At 39.3% G+C, this 21,515-nt stretch overlaps 1 protein-coding gene across 1 annotated transcript in view; it reads left to right on the forward strand.

Annotated features, from left to right (window-relative positions):
- The window catches only part of LOC102851004 (nik-related protein kinase-like), a 288,384-nt gene that overhangs the window by 234,258 nt on the left and 32,611 nt on the right, over positions 1-21,515 (forward strand). Inside the window, 2 exon segments of the mRNA XM_006889937.1 lie at positions 1,412-1,607; positions 2,659-2,814. Coding sequence (XP_006889999.1) covers positions 1,412-1,607; positions 2,659-2,814 — 352 coding nt within the window.

A 21,515-nucleotide genomic window follows, 5' to 3' on the forward strand; every position in this document is an offset into this window, starting at 1 on the left:
ACTCCTCTCGTAAAAAGTAGAAGAAAGACTCCCTCCCTGGTACACAATCCCCCCACACCCCTCCCACCGCCCCAAGTACATTCCACTATGCAACCCTAATTGTGGACTCTTGTGATAACCATAATACCCTATCATACATCGCTTTTAAATTATTCAGTCCCTCATCTGTTTCAGTGCAGTATATACAATTTATCCAGTTTTACTCAGTCTTACCCCAACCCTGATATCAGTCCCATTTTACAGCAGTGGCACCATGCAATATTTGTCCTTTTGCGACTGAGATATTTCACTCAGCATAATGTCCTCCAGGCTCACCCATTTTGAATAATATTGCATGAGTTCCTTGTTTGTCAATGGAGCGTAGTATTCCATTGTGTGAATATACCACACCTTCTCTACCCATTCATTTGTTGATGGGCACCTGGGTTGTTTCCAACTCCTTGCTATTGTGAACAGAGCTGCGATAAACATGGGTGTGCACATATCTGTTTGGATGTCAGTTATGGTCTCTTTGGGATATATTCCCAGTAGTGGAATTGCTGGGTCAAATGGTATCTCTATTTGCAACTTTTTGAGAAAGTGTCAAACCGCCTTCCACAGTGGTTGCACCATTTTACATTCCCACCAACAGTGAATAAGGGTTCCAGTTTCTCCACAACCTCTCCAGCATTTGTTGCTTGCTGTTCTGTTAAATTTTGCTATTCTGACTGGGGTGAGATGATATATCATAGTTGTTTTGATTTGCATCTCTCTTAGAGCTAGGGATTTTGAACATTTCTTCACGTGCTTGTCGGCCATCTGAATGTCTTCTTTGGTGAAGTGTCTATTCATATCCTGTGCCGATTTTTATATTGGATTATTTACCTTTGTCTTGTTGTGGTGCTCAAGTATTTTATAAATTCTAGATATAAGTCCCTTATCTGGCATGTCATTACCAAACACTTTTTCCCAGTCTGTGGCTTCCTTTTTTACCCTGTTGGAGAAGTTTTTGAATGTGCATAGGGATTTGATTCTTAGAAGGGCCCATTCATCTATTTTATCTTCTCCTGGTTGTAGCGAAAGCATTCTTAAGTTCTACTACTAAGTGTGAATTTTGTTTTTAATCTAAAAATAAGAGAAGGGAGCTCTGGCATCCTAGTATATCCAGGCGTTGTGCTGGCAACCCAAGTGCAAGGGTTCAAATCCGCCAGCTTCTCTGTGGGAGAAAGATGGGCAGTCTCTCCTCCTGTGTGATTTACAGCTTCTGAAAACATGCTGGAGAATCAGCTATAATCAGTTCTGAATTGATGGCACATAACAAAACAACAACAAAAATAAGGGATGTTATATATTTTGTGTTCTCTTTACAAATGATCCTCAGGCATACATCTTTCACTGTTAAACTTTAATGGGTTTTAATTTTTTTCTTTAGGTGCCAAGTTTTGGAAGTGAGGCCTCAAATACCATTACTGGCTCAGGTGGTACACCACCAGCACCTGATAATGAGAATGGCAGTAAGGACAGAGTGGAATCATCACCAAATTCAGGTTATTCATCCTGCCATTTGTCTCCCTGTGATGGTTTAGGGTACAGGGTGTCTACTAATGGTGATTTTGCTAATGCCATCTGTGAGTGGGTTTAATAAGATCTCTGTCATTATTTCCTGGTGGTGCTATAACAGAAATGCCACAAGTGAATGACTTTAAAGCACAGAAGTTTATTTTACCACACTTGTGGAGGCTAAAAATCCAAATCAAGCCTTGGTCATGTTGATTCCTTCCTTGTTTGTGGCCCTAAGTGATTCTTGGATCCTTGGTATTCCTTGATGTTTAGGCAGTCATCACATGCCATTTGTGTTCCCCTGTGTCTGTATTCTTATATATTTTCTGGTCCTTTTATCACTTAAAAGACACTGGCATGACCCCAATAACATAGCCAGAAAAAATAAGTCCTATTTCCAAATAGGATCATAGCCACAGGTACAAAATCGAGGATTTCAACACATATTTGAGGCAGATACAATTCAATTCATGACTGCCTTCAAATGTTATCTGTTCATACATTAAATACACTGTTTGCTCAGGGTCTCATGCTCTAGTAATAATCAAATCATTCTGATAACCACTTCACAAGCATACATTCAGATTTATATGTGCTTGGAAGATTTTTCAGTGAGATATATTGCCACAGTGACTGCAACAGTAGGCTCAAGTATATCAGAGATGGTGAAGACGGTGCAGGATACGGTAGGGTTCAGATCTGTTATTCATAAGGTCGCTATGAGTAATAATTGACTCAATGGTGCTTAATAACAACATATACATACATATATGCTTGTGTGTGTGTGTGTGTGTCCTTACTGTATCTTTATGGTATATAAATTTTAAAAAAACCAATTGAGAAATCAAGTCCTTCATCTGGATTTTGGTGTTTTTCTTCGTTTGTTTTTTTTTTGTCACAGTAAATGAATGTTTTCCTATTCAGTAATATATTTTAAGTATCCTTATTTGTGTTTTCTGAAAGATATGTCAAGAATCACGGGAATACTTCCAGTAGGAAATAAAATACAGTATAATAAAAGGAAATTTCTAGTCTGTGTCTCATTTATGGAAACATGTAAGAACAATGATGTATAGACTGGCAATTATTTTTTCTCTTACTTCTCCTTTTATCTTCTAGCATATTTTGGATTGGTGGAAGTACCCGAGGAACCACATAAGCAACCCTCTGATATCAATGTTAACCCACTTGGTACTTCTTCTACATGTGAAAAACCACTGATTCACATGTATAAAAAGGAATTCACGTCTGAGATCTGCTGTGGTTCATTGTGGGGTGAGTTTTGATTTTTTTTTAAACCAAAATGTTATTGTTTTGTCTTTCCCCCCCAGTTTTCTTTTAAAAAATATTTTATATTGGTTAGCTTACAAAGTTGATATACATTGTATTTCACACTAGCCTTCAACCACATTGTGTTTCATACAATTAGCACTGTTGAACTATGCCCACCATTACCCTATCTTTCCAGATCGCTGCTGGATCTTTCCCATTTCCTTCAGCCTCCTCCCTCCACCTATCAAATTGTGATGCTGTTGTTATTATGTGCTATTGAGTCCCTTGAGACTCATAGTGACCCTATGTACCAGAACTCTAAACGCTGTTCTATCCTGTGCCAACCTAGCCATCTCAAACGCACTCATTCCCACCCCTCCAGTCACAGAATTGATCCATCCCATCAAAGGTCTTCCTCTCCTGTGCCGCCCCTCTACTCTGCCAAACATGATGTTCCTCTCCAAGAACCAGTCCCTCCTTGCAACATGCCCAAAGTATGTCAGATGAAGCTTCAGAATCCTTGACTCCAAGGAGCATTGCAGCTTCACCTTCTCCAGGACAAACCTGTTTGTTCTCCTAGCAGTCCATGGTTTATTCAATACTCTTCTCCAGCACCACAACTCAAAGGCATCAATTCTCTTTCTATCATCCCTATTCACTGTCCAACTCTCAGATGCATAGCACGTAATTGCAAAGACTATAGCCTGGATCAGGTGCATCTTAATCTCCAGCCTGGCGTCGTTGTTCTTCAGTACTCTTGAGAGGTCCCTCGTAGCTGACTTTCCCAGTGCAATTAATCTCCTGATTCGCTAGCTGCTGTTACCAAGAGTGTTGACTATGGAAACAAGCAAACTAAAACTATCTCAATCTCTTCACCATCCATACTGATGTTGCCAATTGGCTCAGTGGTGAGAATCTTTGTTTTCTTGATGTTGAGCTTCAATCCATATTGAAGGCTGCAATCCTTGATCCTCTGCAGCAAACTCTTCAGGTCCTCCTCAGTTTCAGCAAGCAGGGTTGTGTCATCTGCATAACACAGGTTGGTGATGACTCTTCCACCAAAAAAAAAAATGTTTTGAGACAGAATACATCCCTGATGGACCCCCTTCTTGATTTTGAACCATGCAGTGTCTCCTTGCTCTGTTCTGCTCTTGGTCCAAGTATCGATTTCACATTAGCACAATCAAATGTTCTGGGATTCCCATTCTTCTCAGAGTCAGCCACAGCTTGATGTGATCCACACAGTCAAAAGCCTTTGCGTAGTCCATGAAGCACAGATAGACATTCTTCTGGTATTCTTTGCTTTCTTCTAAGATCCATCTAACATTAGCTATAATATCCCTAGTACCACTAACTCTTCTAAATCCAGCAAGCACACCTGGCATTTTCAATGTTTCTGGATCATTTTCAGCAGAATCTGACTTGCATCTGATATCAATGATATTGTTCGAAAATTTCCACACTCTGTTGGGTCACCTTTCTTTGGAATGGGAACAAATATCGATCTTTTCCAGTCATTCGGCCAGCTGGCTGGCCTCCAGATTTCTTGGCACAACTTAGTGAGTACATCCAGGGCAGTGTCTGTTTGCTGAAATATGTCAGTTGGTATGCTGTCAACTCCTGGAGCCTTGTTTTTTGCAAATTCCTTCAGAGCAATTTGAACTTCCTCCTTCATCGCCATAGGCTCTTGCTCATATGTTATTTCATTAAATTCTTCTGCGTAACTCTGTGATTTCCACCCTGCCAATCTTCACCCCTCTGTTCAGACCTTCCCCCGCCTTGTTTTAGTTTTAAGAACACATTTTTTACCTATTTGAAAACTATACACACACATACATTCATACATACATACATACACACACACCCCACACACACCATTTATTTGCTGTTATTTCTTCAAAACCAGTAAAAAAATTTAAAAAATGATTTTTTTTAGTAGTATAGTTTGGCTGATTTTCTCTCACACTTAATACAACTTATTATTTGAATTGACTTCTCCTTTCCTTTTGATTCTTTTAAACCTGAATTAACTTGGCTACTGTACAAATTCAGAGAAAGTCGTAATTTAAAAAAAATTAACCTTAATGTTTTTAAATTAAGTGTGTATGAAATATATTAAGAATATAATACACATAGAAGAAAGTATTACAAGAAAGATTTTTTACAAGATACTATTTTAAATAAAATCTTCAGATATTATGAAGAGAGTCTGTCTACAATATATTAACCCTGATAGACTTTTCATTTTTACCTCAGAATCATACCCACATGGTTAGTGATGAGACCATATTTTACCCAAAACCAAATTCGCTGACATTGAGATGATTCTGATGCAAAACAATTCTATGGGACTGAGTAGAACTGCTCCTTAGGATTTCCTAGGTTGTAAGTCTTTGCAGAATTCCCCAATTCCAGCTCTCTGCACATTCCATTAGAATACTTTGCCTTGTCTTCTCAAGCTGCCCTTTGAAATTTTCTCTTCAGCTCTTTTACTTTGGCATGTTTTCCTTTTATTTTGGCTTCCTGATGCTGCAGTGTAATATTTAGAGTCTCTTCTGACATCCATTTCATTTTCTTTTTCATCTGTTTTTTGTAATGACCTTTTCTTCATGAAGATATTTTTTATATCATCCTACAACTCATCTGGTCTTAAATGATTGGTGTTCAATACCTCAAATCTATCTCTAAGCTGATCTTGAAGTTTAAATAGAATTGATTCAAGATCATGTCTTGGTTCCTGTGGACTTATTTTAATTTTCTTCTGCCTCAATTGTAACAAAACTTCCATTTAAAATCTTCAAGATAAAAGTTACTTTTACACACCTTTAACCATAAGATCAAATGCTTTATGGTTTACTCCTCCAAGATTTTTATTTTCATTATATTCTGATGCATTTACAACTCCAGAGCTGGAAGTCTTAGATGTTAATTGGCCAGTTACGTGTTTTTCTTTCAAGAATGATAAGACTTCTCCTCACATGCTTTAGACATGTTGCTAGGAGGTGCTATTCCTTGGAGAAGGACATGATGCTGGAAAGGGTGGGGGGTTGGAAAAGGAAAGGAAGACCCTCAACTAGGTGGATTGACATGATGACTGCTACAATGGGTGCTTGTGTGTCAGGAAGTGTGAGAATGGCACAGGACAGAATAGGTTTCAGACCTTTTGTTGATAGAGTCACTATGAGTCAAACTTGACAGCACCCAACAACAACAGTAAATCTTTGTAGAAGCACACTGCCACTTCTTTCCCTGCAGAGTGATCAGTAGTGTTAAAACTGCGACATTTTGATTAGCAGCTGAGCCCTTTAACTTAATGTAGCACCAGGGTTCCATTTTACTTCAAACCAGTCTGAGTCAGAAAAGAAACATAATAAATGAATTTAAGTAGGGGAGAAATCTAAAGTAAATGCCAAGCCCTGGAAAAGATTTTGCTTAATATATAAGTGAATGAGAAACAGATTTTTTTTTTATACTGGTTTATTTACAAAATTCAAATACATTGGTTTTCATACCAGATCCTTCCCATTTCCCTCACTCCCACCCACTCATCAAATTGAACGACTCCATGATTAATCCCCCCACACTTCCTCACACATATGCTTCCACCCTCCTGTTCCTGTCCCCTGTTTGGATCCTCGTACTCATTATATAATAATGGTTTTTTATACAGTATTTGTCCTTGTGGGACTGAGTTAGTTCACTCAGCATGAGGATCTTCATTCCCTCTCAAGTTAGGTGAAAATTTTATACTGGTTTGCATAAAAAGTTCATAAAGTTCATATACATTGTTTTTTGTACTGGACCTTTCCCTTTTCCTTTACCAATACCTCCCTCTACCCATCAAATATATGACCCTGTGTTTAACCCCCTACCCCCCTTGGATCTTCATACATGCCCTACAATAACAGTTCTATGCAATATTTGTCTTTATGAGACTAAGTTCGCTTAGCATAATGCTTTCCAGTCCCTCCTATGATAGGCCATAATTTTAGGTAGAATTTTAAATGAAAAGTAAAGTCGTATAGCAAACATTGTCAACATCAAGAAGACAAAGATTTTCACCACTGGGCCAATTGGCAGCACCATACTAAATGGAGGGGAGATTGAGGTTGTTAACAATTACAGCTTGCTCAGATTCACAATCAACACTCTTAACACCAGCAGTCAGGAAATGCAAAAATGAATTGCATTGGGAAGATCTGCTGTCATAGACCTCTCCAAAGTGCTGAAGAGTAATGATGTCAGTCTAGATACAAAGGTGCACCTAATCCAGGCCATGGTCTTTTCAATTACTTGTTATGATTCAGAGAGTTGGAAAATGACTAAGGATTACAGAAGAAGAATAGATGCCTTCAAGTTCTCTTGAACATAACATGGACTGCCAAGAAAACAAATAAGTCTGTCTTGGAGAGGACTAAGTCTTTCTTAGGAGGCTAGGATTTTGAAGCTCTGCCTCACTTACTTTGGGCACATGGCCAGGAGAGATCGGTCCTTGGAGAAGGACATCATGCTCAGAAGGGTGGGCGGAAAGAACAGGAGAGGGAGACCTCGGATGAGATGTATTGATACAGTAATTGGGGTGATGGGGTTGTTGTGTTGGAGTTAGTGAGACTAGCTCAGGACAGGGAAAGGTTCAGAGCTGCTGTACATAGGGTCACTATACATCGCAGGCAACTCATTGACACATAACAACAATAACATACTATGGCAGGTTTGGAAGCAAGAGTGGCATCCACTTCCTAAACAACATGCCTCTGAAAATTCTATGAACTTTGATAAATGTTGATAGTTGTAGAGGAGCTTCAGGCCTTTTGTTTATATGGTCGCTATGAGTTGTGGTCAATTCAAAGACAATCAACAACAACAACATGTTGTTGTTGTTGTTAAGTGCAGTCGAGTCGCAGGCAACTCATAGTGACCCTATGACGGAGAGTCCTCAACGCTTGGGTGTCTCTCATCCTCTCTCCAGGTTCATAGGGTTTCCAGAGGCAAGCTATTATGGAAGTGGATGCCACTCCTCCTTCCAAGCTTGTTTTAATTGGGGAGCAAGCAACTCGGGAAAACATGTAAAAAAGTTTTGCTACTATAATGTGTTAGATAATAATAAAGCAAAGTTTACTTTATTAACATTTCAGTCAAGCAACTAACTACCCAGTGCTATAGTTATTGTTGAAGAACTAATTTTTATACTTTATGGTTTTCTACTTGGGGGGAAATGTTCTCAAAGTTGAATGTGCTTTCTCCTTCTTCAATGATTCTTCAATATAAGTAAAACACAATTCCTAAATCAGTAATTGGCCATGAATTAGAGAACTGATGAAGGACAGAGTGGGAAAATTAAGATAGAGGCATCTTTCTCTCTCCCATTATACACATAGCCAACATATGCTCCAAGTGAAAGCAGGACATGGATTGATTTTTTTTCCATGTCCTAGTAGTGTGATTTATTAACTCCTGTGTTTCAGCTCATGGGGGGAAATTTTACAGTGGTTTGAAGTGTATTTTCATTTTAATTCTGTCTTCTATTTAAATCCTCTTATTTGGTCCTTCAATAATGCTTATATTTGAAGAAGTGGAATCAGTCATTAAAGAAGAGAGCTGTTGTGAATAATGGATCTGAAGCATAAGAATAGTATTGCTTTGAAAAATGCATGGGTTCAGATGTGTAGGTTAATGCCAATGTTAACTATGATTAAGCCAAGTTGGCTACAAGTTGAGAATGCAATAATTTTTTTAATGTCATTTTGTGTTAATGTGCAGAGGGTTGTGAATGGGGTAGTAATAGCACCAAGGCATAAGTTGAGTGTCTGTTTCGTAGGGTGAGTTTCTATAAGAGGGTGAAAACGGATTAGGAGGTAGACTCTTGCCACTACTATGGTTCTGGAGTGCAATAGGGTGGATATGGGACTTTCTATAGCTGAAGGGAGCCCAGATTGGGCTTATTTTCCTTTTGCTGCTAGTAGGAACCATAGAAGGGGAATTAGGTTGTTGTTGTTTGGGTATAAGAAAATGTGTTGAAGCATGACAGTAAAACATGAATCAGGCAATCAATAGGACAAACCCAATTTCTTCAATTTGGTTGTATAGTGTGGCTTGGAGGGCAGTGGTGTTTGCATCAGCTTGTCCAATTAGGAGAAATTATATAATGCCTACCCCTTCTCAGCTGATGAAGAGTTGGAAGAGGTTCTTGTAAGAAACTAAGATTATCATGGTAACTAAGAATGAGAGTACGTGTTTTAGGAATTGCTTGATGTTAGGGTCTGAGTGAATGTATCATAGTGAGAATTCGATAATGGATCATGTGACAAATAGGGCTACTGGGATGAATATGAGTGAGAAGTAGTCTAGTTTAAAGCTTAGTAATATTATAAATGATTGGATTGTTATTCAGTGTCATTTGGACATTATGGATTCCTGATTGGAGTGTAGGAATATTATGATTGATACTGTAAATGCATACTGAATAGCTGTTTTGATGTAGGAAGGGTAAGATGGAGTTTTGTAAGTTTGGGTAAAAGATACAATAATAGGGATGAGTAAAATAGTTAATGTTACTAGAATAAAGGTGCGGAATAAATTAATTACTTTTATTTGGAGTTGTACCAATTTTTTTTTTGTTCTTAATACCAATGGGCAATTTCCATAATTTAAAATTTGGGAGAGCTGTAGATTTTAGGTATGGGATGAAGAATTAACAGCTCTTCTTTCTTTCTTGATACATAAGAAGATTTATACTTCTATTTCTAGGTTCACAGTCTACTGTTTTGTGTTAAACTGTATTCACAATATGTTGTTTTTGTTAATTGCCGTTGAGTCAAGTGACCCTATGAACAAAAGGCCTGAATCCTTTCTGTAACTAACAATATTTATCAAATTCATAGAGCTCATAGAGGCATGTTCTTTAGGAAGTGGATACCATTCCAGCTTCCAAATGTTGTGCCTAAAATAATTATAGGGTCTAATGATAGAAGAAGAAGGGGAATGAGGTGCAGGGGTATAAGGCTGTTTTCTCAGATGAAGGATGGTTTAATAGCTAGAGTATGGTGTGCAATTTTACCTCACTGAGTTGTTATTAGGATGTAGAGGTAATATATAGCTATAATTAGTATATTTAGGCCTAGTAGAAGGATGGTTAGATTAGATCATGAGAAAGAGGCTATGATGTTTATTAGTTCACTGATGAGGTTAATGAAAGTGGGTAGAGCCAGGTTAGCCCAGCTTGTAAGAATTCATCAGGTTGCTATTTGGGGAAGGATGGTTTGGTGCCACGGGCAAGAATTATGGTCCGGCTGTGAATATGTCCATAGTTTGGATTGCTTAGGCAGAATAGGACAGATGATGTAAGCCTATGGTTGATTATTAAGGTGGTTGTGCCTATAAAGCTTCATGGGCTTTGGATTATGATGGCCAGGATGACCAAAGCAATGTGGCTGACTGATGAGTTGGCAATTAACGTTACAGGTCGGTTTGGTGAAGACAAATGGAAGTGATTTTATGGTGGTTGTTGTTGTTGTTGTTATTGTTGTTATGTGCCATCGAGTCGCTTGCGACTCTTAGCGACCCTATGTACAACAGCCCTAAACTCTGCTCTATCCTGTGCCAATCGCACTGTCTCTGACACTCCCATCCCGATTATCCCAGTCACTGAAACAATCCACCTCATAGAGGGCCTTCCCCTCCTGCGCTGTCCTTCCACCCTCCCAAGCATGATGTCCTTCTCCAAGGACCGGTCTCTCCTCACAACATGTCCAAAGTATGTTAGACGGAGCCTCAGAATCCTTGCCTCCAAGGAGCCACCCGGTTTAACCCTTTCCAGGACAAATCTGTCTGTTTTCCTAGCAGTCCATGGTACTCTCAATACTCTTCTCCAGCACCACAGCTCAAAGGCATCAAATCTCCTTCTATCCTCCTTGGTCATTTTTCAACTCTCTGATGCATAACAAGTGATTGTGAAGACCATGGCCTGTATCAAACACACCTTAGTCTCCAGAGAGATACCATTACTCTTCAGTACTTTGGAGAGGTCCCTAACAGTAGACTTTCCCATGGCAATGCACCTTTTCATTTCCGGGCTACTGGTGCCAAGAGTGTTGACTGTGAAGCCAAGCAAAGTAAAGCCGTGAACAATCTCAATCTCTTCAACATCCATCCTGATGCTGCCAATTGGTCCAGTGGTGAGAATCTTTGTCTTTTTAATATAGAGCCTTAATCCATATTGAAGGCTGCAATCCTTGACTCTCTGCAGCAAACGCTTCAGGTCCTCCTCAGTTTCAGCAAGCAGGGTTGTGTCATCTACATAAGACAGATTGTTGATGGATCTTCCACCAATCCTGATGCCACACTTCTCACAGAGTCCAGAGTCCCAGATAATCTGTTCTGCATATAGGTTGGAAAGGTATGGAAACGGGACACATCCCTGGCATACACCTTTCCCAATTTTAAACCATGCAGTATTTCCTTGCTCTGTTCTGACGACTACCTCCTGGTCCAAGTATAGGTTTCACATTAGCATGATCAAGTGTTCTGGGATTCCCATTCTTCTCAGAATCAGCCACCATTTATTATGATCCACACAGTCAAACTACTTGGCATAATCAAGGGAACAAAGATAGACATTCCTCTGGTATTCCCTGCTTTCAGCTAAGATCCATCTAACATCAGCTACAATATCCCTAGGACCACGACCAAACCCAGCTTGCATTTCCAGCAGTTCTCTGCTGATGTGATGTTCCACTCATTTATTTATAATCTTCAGAAGAATCTTGCTAGCATGTGATATCAATGATATGTTCTATAATTTCCACACTCTGTTGGCTCACCTTTTTTTGGAATGGGAATAAATATAGATCTCTTCCAGTCAGTTGGCCAAGTGGTTGTTCTCCAGATTTCTTGGCACAACTTGATGAGCACATCCAGGGCAGTATCTTTTAGTTGAAATATGTCAATTGTTACACCATCTATTACTGGGGCTTAATTTTTTTGCTAATTCCCTCAAAGCAACTTGAACTTCTTCCTTCATCACCATAGGCTCTTGCTCAGATGTTTCTTAAGTCTTCTGTGTCTGCTAATTCCTTTTAATACAGTGACTGTATACTTTTTCCATCTTCTTTTAATACTTCCTGGATCATTTAATATATTGCCTAAAACATCCTTGATTTTAGCAACTCGAGGTTTTAATTTGTTCTTCACTTCCTTGAGCTTACGAAATGCTTAGTGAGTTCGGCCCTTTTGCTTTACTGACTCCAGGTCCTTGCACATTTCATTGTAATATTTTACTTTGTCTTCCCGCGCTGCATTTTGAAATCTTCTGTCCAGCTGTTTAGTATCTTGACTTCTTCCTCCTCTTTGGCTTCTCTGCACTCAAGTGCAATACTCAGAGTCTCTTCTGACATCCATCTTGGTCTTTTCTTCCTCCTCTGTCTTTGTAATAACCTTTTGCACTCTTCCTGGATGATACTCTTGATATCCTCCCACAACACTTCTGGTCTTTTCTCATTGGTATTCAAGGCCTCAAACCTGTTCTTGTTATGGTTCTGAAATTCAGGTGGGATAGACTCAAGGTCATACTTTGGTTCTCGTAGATCCGATTTAATTTTCCTTAATTTCAGCTTGAACTTGTATATGAGTCGTTGGTGCTCTGTTCCACAATCAGCACCTGGCCTAGTTTTCACAGCTGATATTGAGCTTCTCCAGCGGTTCTTTCCACAGATGTAATCAATCTGATGCCTATGCATACCATCAGGTGAAATCCATGTGTATAACCTGAGTTTATGTTTCTTATAAAGTTTATTTGCAACAAATAAGTTGTTGATTGTGCAAAATTCATTCTATCTCCAGCTTCATTTCTGTTAGAATCCATGTTTTCCAACTACTGATTCTTCTTCTCTGTTCCCAACATTTGCATTTCAGTCACCCATTATTATTAATGCATCTTGATTGCATTTTCGATCGATCTCCGATTGTAAAAGTTCATAGAAATCTTCTATTTCCTCTTCTTTGTCACAGGTTGTTGGTGCATATATCTGAATAATAATGCTATTCACCGGACTTCCTTGTATGTGTATGGATGTTATCCTGTCACTCACAATATTGTATTTCAAGATGGATCTAGAAATGACTTTTTTAACTATGAAAGCAACCCCGTTTTTCCTCACCTTTTAATCTCCAGAGTAATATATCATATGATCGTCTGACTCAAAATGCCCCATGCTAGTCCATCTCATCTCACCAATACCTAGTCTGTCAATATTTATGCATTCCATTTCTTCCTTAACAGTATCTAATTTTCCTACATTCATGGTTCTTACATTCCATGTTCCAATCACTAGTGTCTGCTTACAACTGTTCCTCTTCCTTTGTATTTCCATGCTTGAAACTACACCTCAGTTGTCCTGCAGACTATGTGTGTTCTGTTGTACATAAGGTTTTGAGTAGGGCTTGGATTATATGGTTTCGTTTCCCTTCCATGAGGCTGTGGTGTGCTCAGGTAATTGTTACTTCTGATGCAAGGAGAATGGCTGTGTTTAGTAGAGGAATTTCTAGGGGATTAAGGAGATTTAATATCTGCTGGGGGTCCACATCCTCCTAATTCTGAGGTTGATGCAAAGCTAGAATGGTATAAGGCTCAGAAGAATCCTGAGAAGAATACTTCAGAGATGATAAATAGGATATGCCATAATATAGACCTTTTTGGACAACAGGTGGCCTTGGAATGTGCTTTCTCGAATAATGTCATCATCATTGGTAAATAGGGTGTTGGTATGAAGGTCAATCAAAAGGAGTCGTTTTGAATTAAAGTGGAATCATATGACTATATCTAAGGTAATTAGTAAAGCTGATAGAGCTCCTGTAAGGGGTCAGGGACTCTGGTTTACTATGTGGTAAGTGTGGGTTTGGAGGGTCATAAGGTGTTGTCATGTAAGTAAAGCATTACTAACAAGGTTAACACATAAGCTTGAATTAAGGCTACTGCAAATTCTAGGATAGTGAGTAGAATGAGAATAATAAAGGTAATTATGGCTGTAGGAGTGCTAATTGATGTTAGTACTAGTGTAGCGCCTCTGATTAAGTGGATAATATTAGCTGTAAGTCATATGGCTAAATATATAAGCTGAATAATGGTCAGTATAGGGATTGTAGGAATGGGGGTATCTTGGGGAAGGAAGTGCATCAAAGAAGCTTTGGTTTTATGTCAGAAACCTATTATTATGGCTCCGGCTCACAGTGGGATTGCTATGCCTAGGTTTATCGATAGTTGTGCAGTTGAGGTGAATAAATGTTGTAATAGTCCTAATAGGTTTGTTGAGCCAATGAATAGGATTAGAGAGATGAGCATGAGGGATCATGTTTGACCTTTAGTAATATGTATGGATATCATTTGGTTTCAATTAGGTTGATTAGTCACTGTTCAATGGTGGTTCATCGATTGTTGATAAGGTGTTTGAGTTGTGGAAACAGGATGTTTGGGAAAGCAATGATTAGGACTACACTTGGAAGGCCTGCTATTGTAGGGGTGATAAATGGACAAATATATTTTCATTAATTTTGCTTCTCAAGGAGTGATTAATTTAGGGAATTTAGTGAACTTTGGAGAGGGGTCTAGAGGACAGATGAATTTTGAGATATTAGTTTGGAATAGAATGAAGAGTGTAATAAGTATTGATAAGATAGTGATAAGTCATGGGGCTGTATCTAGCTGTAGCATGATCGTTGAGAGGAAATTAGATCCCCATCTTTAACTTAAAAGGTAGCTTCTCAATGATTTATAAGGTTGATGATCACTGTTGAAATATTGAAGGGGAAAGATTTTTAGGACAATTCACATGAAGATGCGGTTGGAACCACAGATTTCCGAGCATTGACCATAGAATAGGTCTAAACGTGTTGATGAGAGTGTGGCTCGGTTTAGTCGCCCTGGGATGGCATCAGGTTTTAATCCTAGGTCTGGAATGGTTCATGAGTGAAGTACATCTTCAGACGAAATTAGTATTTAGACTGGAACTTTTATGGGCAGAACTACTGAATTGTCTACTTCTAATAGGTGTAGTCCCCCTAGTGTTAGTCCATTGGTTGGAATTATGTAAGAGTTAAAACTTAAATCAAATCAGCATAATCTGTGTATTCATAGCTTCTGTGACTTATGGTTTTAGTGGCTTATGGTCATAGCAGGATTGTTAATTTTATCTATAACACAGAGAATTTGCAGGGATTGTAAAGCTTTAAGAATAAGGATAATCGCTGGGAAGATGGTTCAGATAGTTTCTACTTCTTGAGCATCTATTGTGCTAGTTTGATAATTCGTATAGCTGAAATAATATGGAGAATTTAAGAGCTAATTAGGAAAACAATGTTAGAGTATGATGATGGAAATTAATTAATCCTAATTGGAAAGTGTAAGTCATAGAGATATATAAGGGGTTAGTTTATATTTTAACTTTGACAAAGTTATGTATTTATTATACTAATATCTCTGCTGGTGAAGAAAGTTGTAATGGTTATGTGGTCAGCTTGAAACCAACTTTTGAGGATTCAATGCCTTTCTTTCTTGATTAGGCTTTAATAAAAGTAGGTTCTTCGAATGTGTGATATGGTGGGGGACGTCCATTGATTCATTCAATGTTTGTTTTAAGTTCAACTATTTTCACTTGTTTAGAGGTGAATGTTTCTCATACAATAAATACTATTGTAATTACTGCTACCATGGAGATAAGTAAGCCTGTAGATGAGAGAGTGTTTCATAAAGTGTAGGCGTCAGGGTAGTCAGAGTAACGACACGGCATGCCTGATAGACCTAGGAAGTGTTGTGGGGAAAATGTGAGGTTAACACCTATGAAAATAAAGACAAACTGGATTTGTGTTCAGGTAGCATCTAGTGTGTACCCTGTAAATAATGGGAATCAATGTACTAGGCCACCCATGATGATGAATACTGCTCTTATTGAAAGAACATAAAGGAAATGGGCTACTATGTTGTAGGTGTCATGCAGAACAATATCTAATGAAGAGTTAGAGAGGACGATTCCTGTCAGTCCTACTGTGAACAGGAAAACGAAGCCTAGTGCTCATAGTATGGCTGAGGACTGTTCAATGTTGTCTCCGTGGAGGGTATCTAGTCAGCTAAAAAGTTTCAGTCTTGTTGGAATAGTAATGATTATACTAGCTGAAGTGCAGTAAGCCTGAGTATTGACGTCTATCCCTACAGTAAAGACGCAGTGAGCTCAAACTATAAAGCCTAGGAATCTGATTGATATTATGGCTCATACTATTAATATGTAACTAAATGATTCTTTTTTGCCTGAGTAGTAGGTGACAATATGAGAGATTCTTCCAAAGCCTTGTGAGCACTTAACCTAAACCATGTTGTTATTGTTGTTGTTATGTGCAGTCGAGTCGCGTGCGATTCATAGCGACCCTATGTACAACAGCCCTAAACTCTCCTCTGTCCTGTGCCAATCGCACTGTCTCTGAAACTCCCATCCCAATTACCCCAGTCACTGAATCAATCCACCTCAGAGAGGGCCGTCCCCTCCTATGCTGTCCCTCCACCCTCCCAAGCATGATGTCCTTCTCCAAGGACCGGTCTCCTCCCTACAACATGTCCAAAGTATGTTAGACGGAGCCTCAGAATCCTTGCCTCCAAGGAGCCACCCGGTTTAACCCTTTCCAGGACAAATCTGTCTGTTTTCCTAGCAGTCCATGGTACTCTCAATACTCTTCTCCAGCACCACATCTCAAAGGCGTCAATTCTCCTTCTATCCTCCCTGTTCATTGTCCAACTCTCTGATGCATAACAAATGATTGTGAAGACCATGGCCTGTATCAGACGCACCTTAGTCTCCAAAGAGATACCATTGCTCTTCAGTACTTTGGAGAGGTCCCTAACAGTAGACTTTCCCATGAGAGTGCACCTTTTAATTTCCTGGCTCCTGGTGCCAAGAGTGGAACCAAGCAAACTAAAGCTTTGAACAGTCTCAATCTCTTTATCATCCATCCTGATGCTACAAATTGGTCCAGTGGTGAGAATCTTTGTCTTCTTGACATTGAGCCTCAATTCATATTGGAGGCTACAATCCTTGACCCTCTGCAGCAGGTGCTTCAGGTCCTCCTCAGTTTCAGCAAGCAGGGTTGTGTCATCTGCATAAAGCAGATTGTTGATAAATCGTCCACCAATCTTGACCCCACATTTCTCCTCATAGAACCCAACCTCCCAGATAATCTGTTCTGCATATAGGTTGAAAAGGTATGGAGATAGGATGCATCCCTGGCATACGCCCCCAATTTTGAACCATGCAGTGTTTCCCTGCTCTGTTCTGACAACTGCCTCCTGGCCCACGTATAGGTTTCTCATTAAAATGATCAAGTGTCCTGGGATTCTCATTCTTCTCAGAGTCAGCCACAGTTTATTATGGTCCACACAGTCAAACGCCTTTGCAAAGTCAATGAAACACAGATAGACATTCCTCTAGTATTTTCTGCTTTTAGCTAAGATCCATCTAACATCAGCTACAATATCCCTAATACCACGACCCCTTCTAAACCCAGCCTGGACTTCTGGTAGTTCTCTGCTGATGTGATGTTCCAGTTGTTTTTGGATAATCTTCATTCGAATCTTGCTTGCATGTGAAATCAATGAGATTGTTCTATAGTTTCCACACTCTGTTGAATCACCTTTCTTTGGGATGGGAGCAAATACAGATCTCTCCAGTCAGTTGGCCAAGTGGTTGTTCTCCAGATTTCTTGGCACAACTTGGTGAGCACGTCCAGGGCAGCATCTGTTAGCTGAAATAAGCCAATTGCTATACCATCTATTCCTGGGGCCTTATTTTTGGCTATTTCCTTCAAAGCAGCCTGAACTTCTTCTTTCATCACCATAGGCTCTTGCTCATATGTTGTTTCATGAAATTCTTCTGTGTCTGCCAATTCCTTCCGATACAGTGATTCAGTATATTCTTTCCATATTCTTTTAATACTTCCTGGATTATTTAACATTCTGTCGAAAGCATCCTTGATTATAGCAACTCGAGGTTTGAATTTGTTCTTCAGTTCCTTCAGCTTAAGAAATACTGAGCGAGTTCAGCCCTTTTGATTTTCTGACTCCATCTAAACCATTTTGCACCATAAATTTCTTTAACTAGAGTATATGAGGTAGAAATTTTATTTAAAGTGCTATAGGGAAAAGTACTTCAAGGAAAAGAAGAAAGACACCTCAAAGTAATAAATAGCAAAGATTAAACCTTTTACCTTTGTGTAATGGATTAACTAGAATGATTTTGACAAAGAGCTCTTCAGCCAAAACCCCCAAAACAAGACGAGCTACTTACGAATGCACTCCTCTATGTGGCAAAATAGTGAGATGAGTTGTAACTAGAGGTGAAAAGGCCAATCAAGCTTGGAGATAGCTGATTGTCCAGAAAAAGAATCTTAGTTCAGCCAAGAGTTCTACCTAAAAAATTAAAAAATTTTAGGCACACTTTAGAGCAATTCAATTGAGGTTCAGCTCTACTGAATAGGAGCTTGGGGGAAGTAAGGATTATAAACTTTCATAGTTGGCCTTAGAGCAGCCACCAATTGAGAAATCATTAAATCTCAATTTCAATTTATATTCTAATCTTGATAATTTCTACCAAACCCCCACACCGAAAATGGACTGCTCTGTTAAATTATAGAAGAAATAATATTAGTATGAGTACCAAGAACTTATACTCTCTGCACAAACTTGTATCAAAGCAGATGCCCACTGATAGTTAATGACTAAATAAAAATAAACCATCTGTTAATTATATTACACAAATCGTTAACCCAACACAGGAATGCACCTCGAAAAAAAGAGGTAAAATTAATTCGGCAAATATGAACCCTGTCTGTTTACAAAAAACATCACGTCTAGCATTATCAGTATTGTAGGCACTGCCTGCCCAGTGACACTAGTTCAACAGCCATGGTACTCTGACCATGCAAAAGATGCATAATAATTTGTTCTCTAATCAAAGACTAATGCGAATGGCTTAAGGAGGGTTCAGCTGTCTCTTACTTCCACTTAGTGAAATTGACCTTCTTGTGAAGAGGTGGGAATAAATTTATAAGATGGGAAGACCTCGTGGGGCTTCAATTCATTTATCTATTAATCACTTCACAGCCCCAACTAGAGACACCCTATAGTTAACTAGATAAAGGACTTTGTTTGGAATGACCTCTGAGCATAAAACCCCCTCCAAATTATATTCTACGTCAAAAATCTTATTGGCCCAATATATTGATCAATGGAATAAGTTACCCAAGAGATAACAGTGCAATCCTATTCTAGAGTGCATATCAACAGTAGGGTTTACCACCTTGATGTTGGATCAGGACGTCGCAATGGTGCAACAGCTATTAATGTTTTGTTTGTTCAATGATTAAAGTCCTATGTGATCTGAGTTCAGACTGGAGTAATCCAGGTGGGTTTCTATCTAGAACCAATTTCTCCCAGTACAAAAGGATAAGAGAAATGACACCAACTTGCCCTAAGTGCTCTAACCACTGTTGTTGTTGTTGTTGTATTGCTTGTGACTCATAGCGACCCTATGTACAACAGCCCTAAAACCTGCTCTATCCTGTGTCAATCGCACTGCCTCTGACACACCCATCCCGATTACCCCAGTCACTGAATCAATCCGCCTCATAGAGGATCTTCCCCTCTTGTGCCATCCCTCCACCCTCCCAAGCATGATGTCCCTCTCCAAGGACCTGTGCCTCCTTACAGCATGTCCAAAGAATGTCAGATGAAGCCCCAGAATCCACGCTTCCAAGGAGCAGCCTGGTTTAACCCTCTCCAGGATGAATCTGTTTGTTTTCCTGGCAGTCCATGGTACATTCAATACTCTTCTCCAGCACCACAGCTCAAAGGCATCAATTCTCCTATCCTCCCTAGTCCAACTCTCTGGTGCATAACAAGTGATTGCAAAGACCATAGCCTGTATCAGACACACCTTAGTTTCCAGAGTGACACCATTGCTCTTTAGTACTTTGGAGAGGTCCCTAACAGCAGACTTTCCCATCGCAATATGTTTTTTGATTTCCTGGCTACTGGTGCCAAGAGTGTTGACTGTGGATCCAAGCCGATCAAAGTTGTTAACAATCATAATCTCTTCACCATCCATCCTGATGCTGCCTATTGGTCCAGTGGTGAGAATCTTTGTCTTCTTGACAAGGAGCCTCAGTCCATACTGAAGGCTGCAGTCCTTGACCCTCTACAGCAAGCATTTCAGGTCCTCCTCAGTTTCAGCAAGCAAGGTTGTGTCATCTAGGGTAGTGTCATCTGCATAATGCAGATTGCTGATAGATCTTCCACCAATCATGACCCCACATTTCTCCTCATAGAGCCCAGTCTCCCAGATAATCTGTTCTGCATACAGGTTGAAAAGGTATGGAAACAGGACATATCCCTGGCATACACCTTTCCCAATTTTGAACCATGCAATGTTTCCTTCCTCTGTTCTGATGACTGCCTCTTGGTCCAAGTATAAGTTTCACATTAGGACGATCAAGTTTTCTGGGATTCCCATTCTTCTGAGTCAGTCACAGGTTGTTATGATTCACATAGTAAAATGCCTTGGCATAGTCAATGAAACACAGATAGACATTGTTACGGTATTCCCTGCTTTCAGCTAAGATCCATCTAACATTAGCTACAATATCCCTAGTATCACGACCCCTCTAAATCTTATATGTTAATTTATCTAAATTTAGAACATGTGTTCAAGTTAACCCAAGAACAGGGTATCTTAGGATGGCAGAGCCTGGTAATTACATAAAATGTAAGCCTTTATCATCAGAGGTTCAATTTCACTTCTTATCAGTGTATATTATTAACCTAATTTCCTTAATTTTACCAATCCTTCTAGCTTTCCTAACACTAGTTGAACATAAAGCCCTCGGGTACATACAATTACTTAAAGGCCCCAACTCTCTCGGACCCTATGGACTTCTTCAACCTATTGCAAATGCAATAAAACTATTCATTAAAGAACCATTGTATCCACTCACATCCTCTGTACTTATATTCACCATTGCCCCATCCTAGCTTTAAACCTAGCCCTGACTATATGAACCCCACTTCCCATACCAATCCTCTTAGTTAACACAAACCCGTTGTCGTTTTTGATTGCCTTGGAGTCGAGCATGACTCATAGCGACCCTATGAACAAAAGGCCTGAAGTCTTTCTATAACTATTGGCATTTATCAAAGTTCATAGTGTTTCTGGAGACATGTTGTTTAGGAAATGAATGCCACTCCTGCTTCCAAAACTCAGGCCTCCTATTTGTTCTAGATCTGGGTGAGCCTCAAACTCAAAGTATGTCCTAATTAGGGCCCTATGAGCTGTAGCCCAAGCAATCTCCTATGAAGTATTCCTAACTGTTATCCTATGCATTAATACTCTTAAGGGATCCTTCACATTATCTATTCTTAGCACCACTCAAGAATTTACCTGACTCATCTTCCCTACCTGATCATTAGCAATAATATCTCAACAATAGCAGAAACTAACTGAGCACCATTTGACCTCACAGAAGGAGAGTCAGAATTAGTCTCAGGGTACAATATTGAATGTGCAGCAGGTCCATTTCTCTTATTTTTCCTTTTTGAATATGCTAACATTTTCATAATAAGTGCTCTTAGAACTATATTTTCCTAGGCCCCATCACAATTTCCTAGTATTTATTAT

This window comes from Elephantulus edwardii, unplaced genomic scaffold (genome assembly GCF_000299155.1).
Source record: "Elephantulus edwardii isolate Elephantulus edwardi_28Jun2011 unplaced genomic scaffold, EleEdw1.0 scaffold00083, whole genome shotgun sequence".
NCBI lineage: Eukaryota > Metazoa > Chordata > Mammalia > Macroscelidea > Macroscelididae > Elephantulus > Elephantulus edwardii.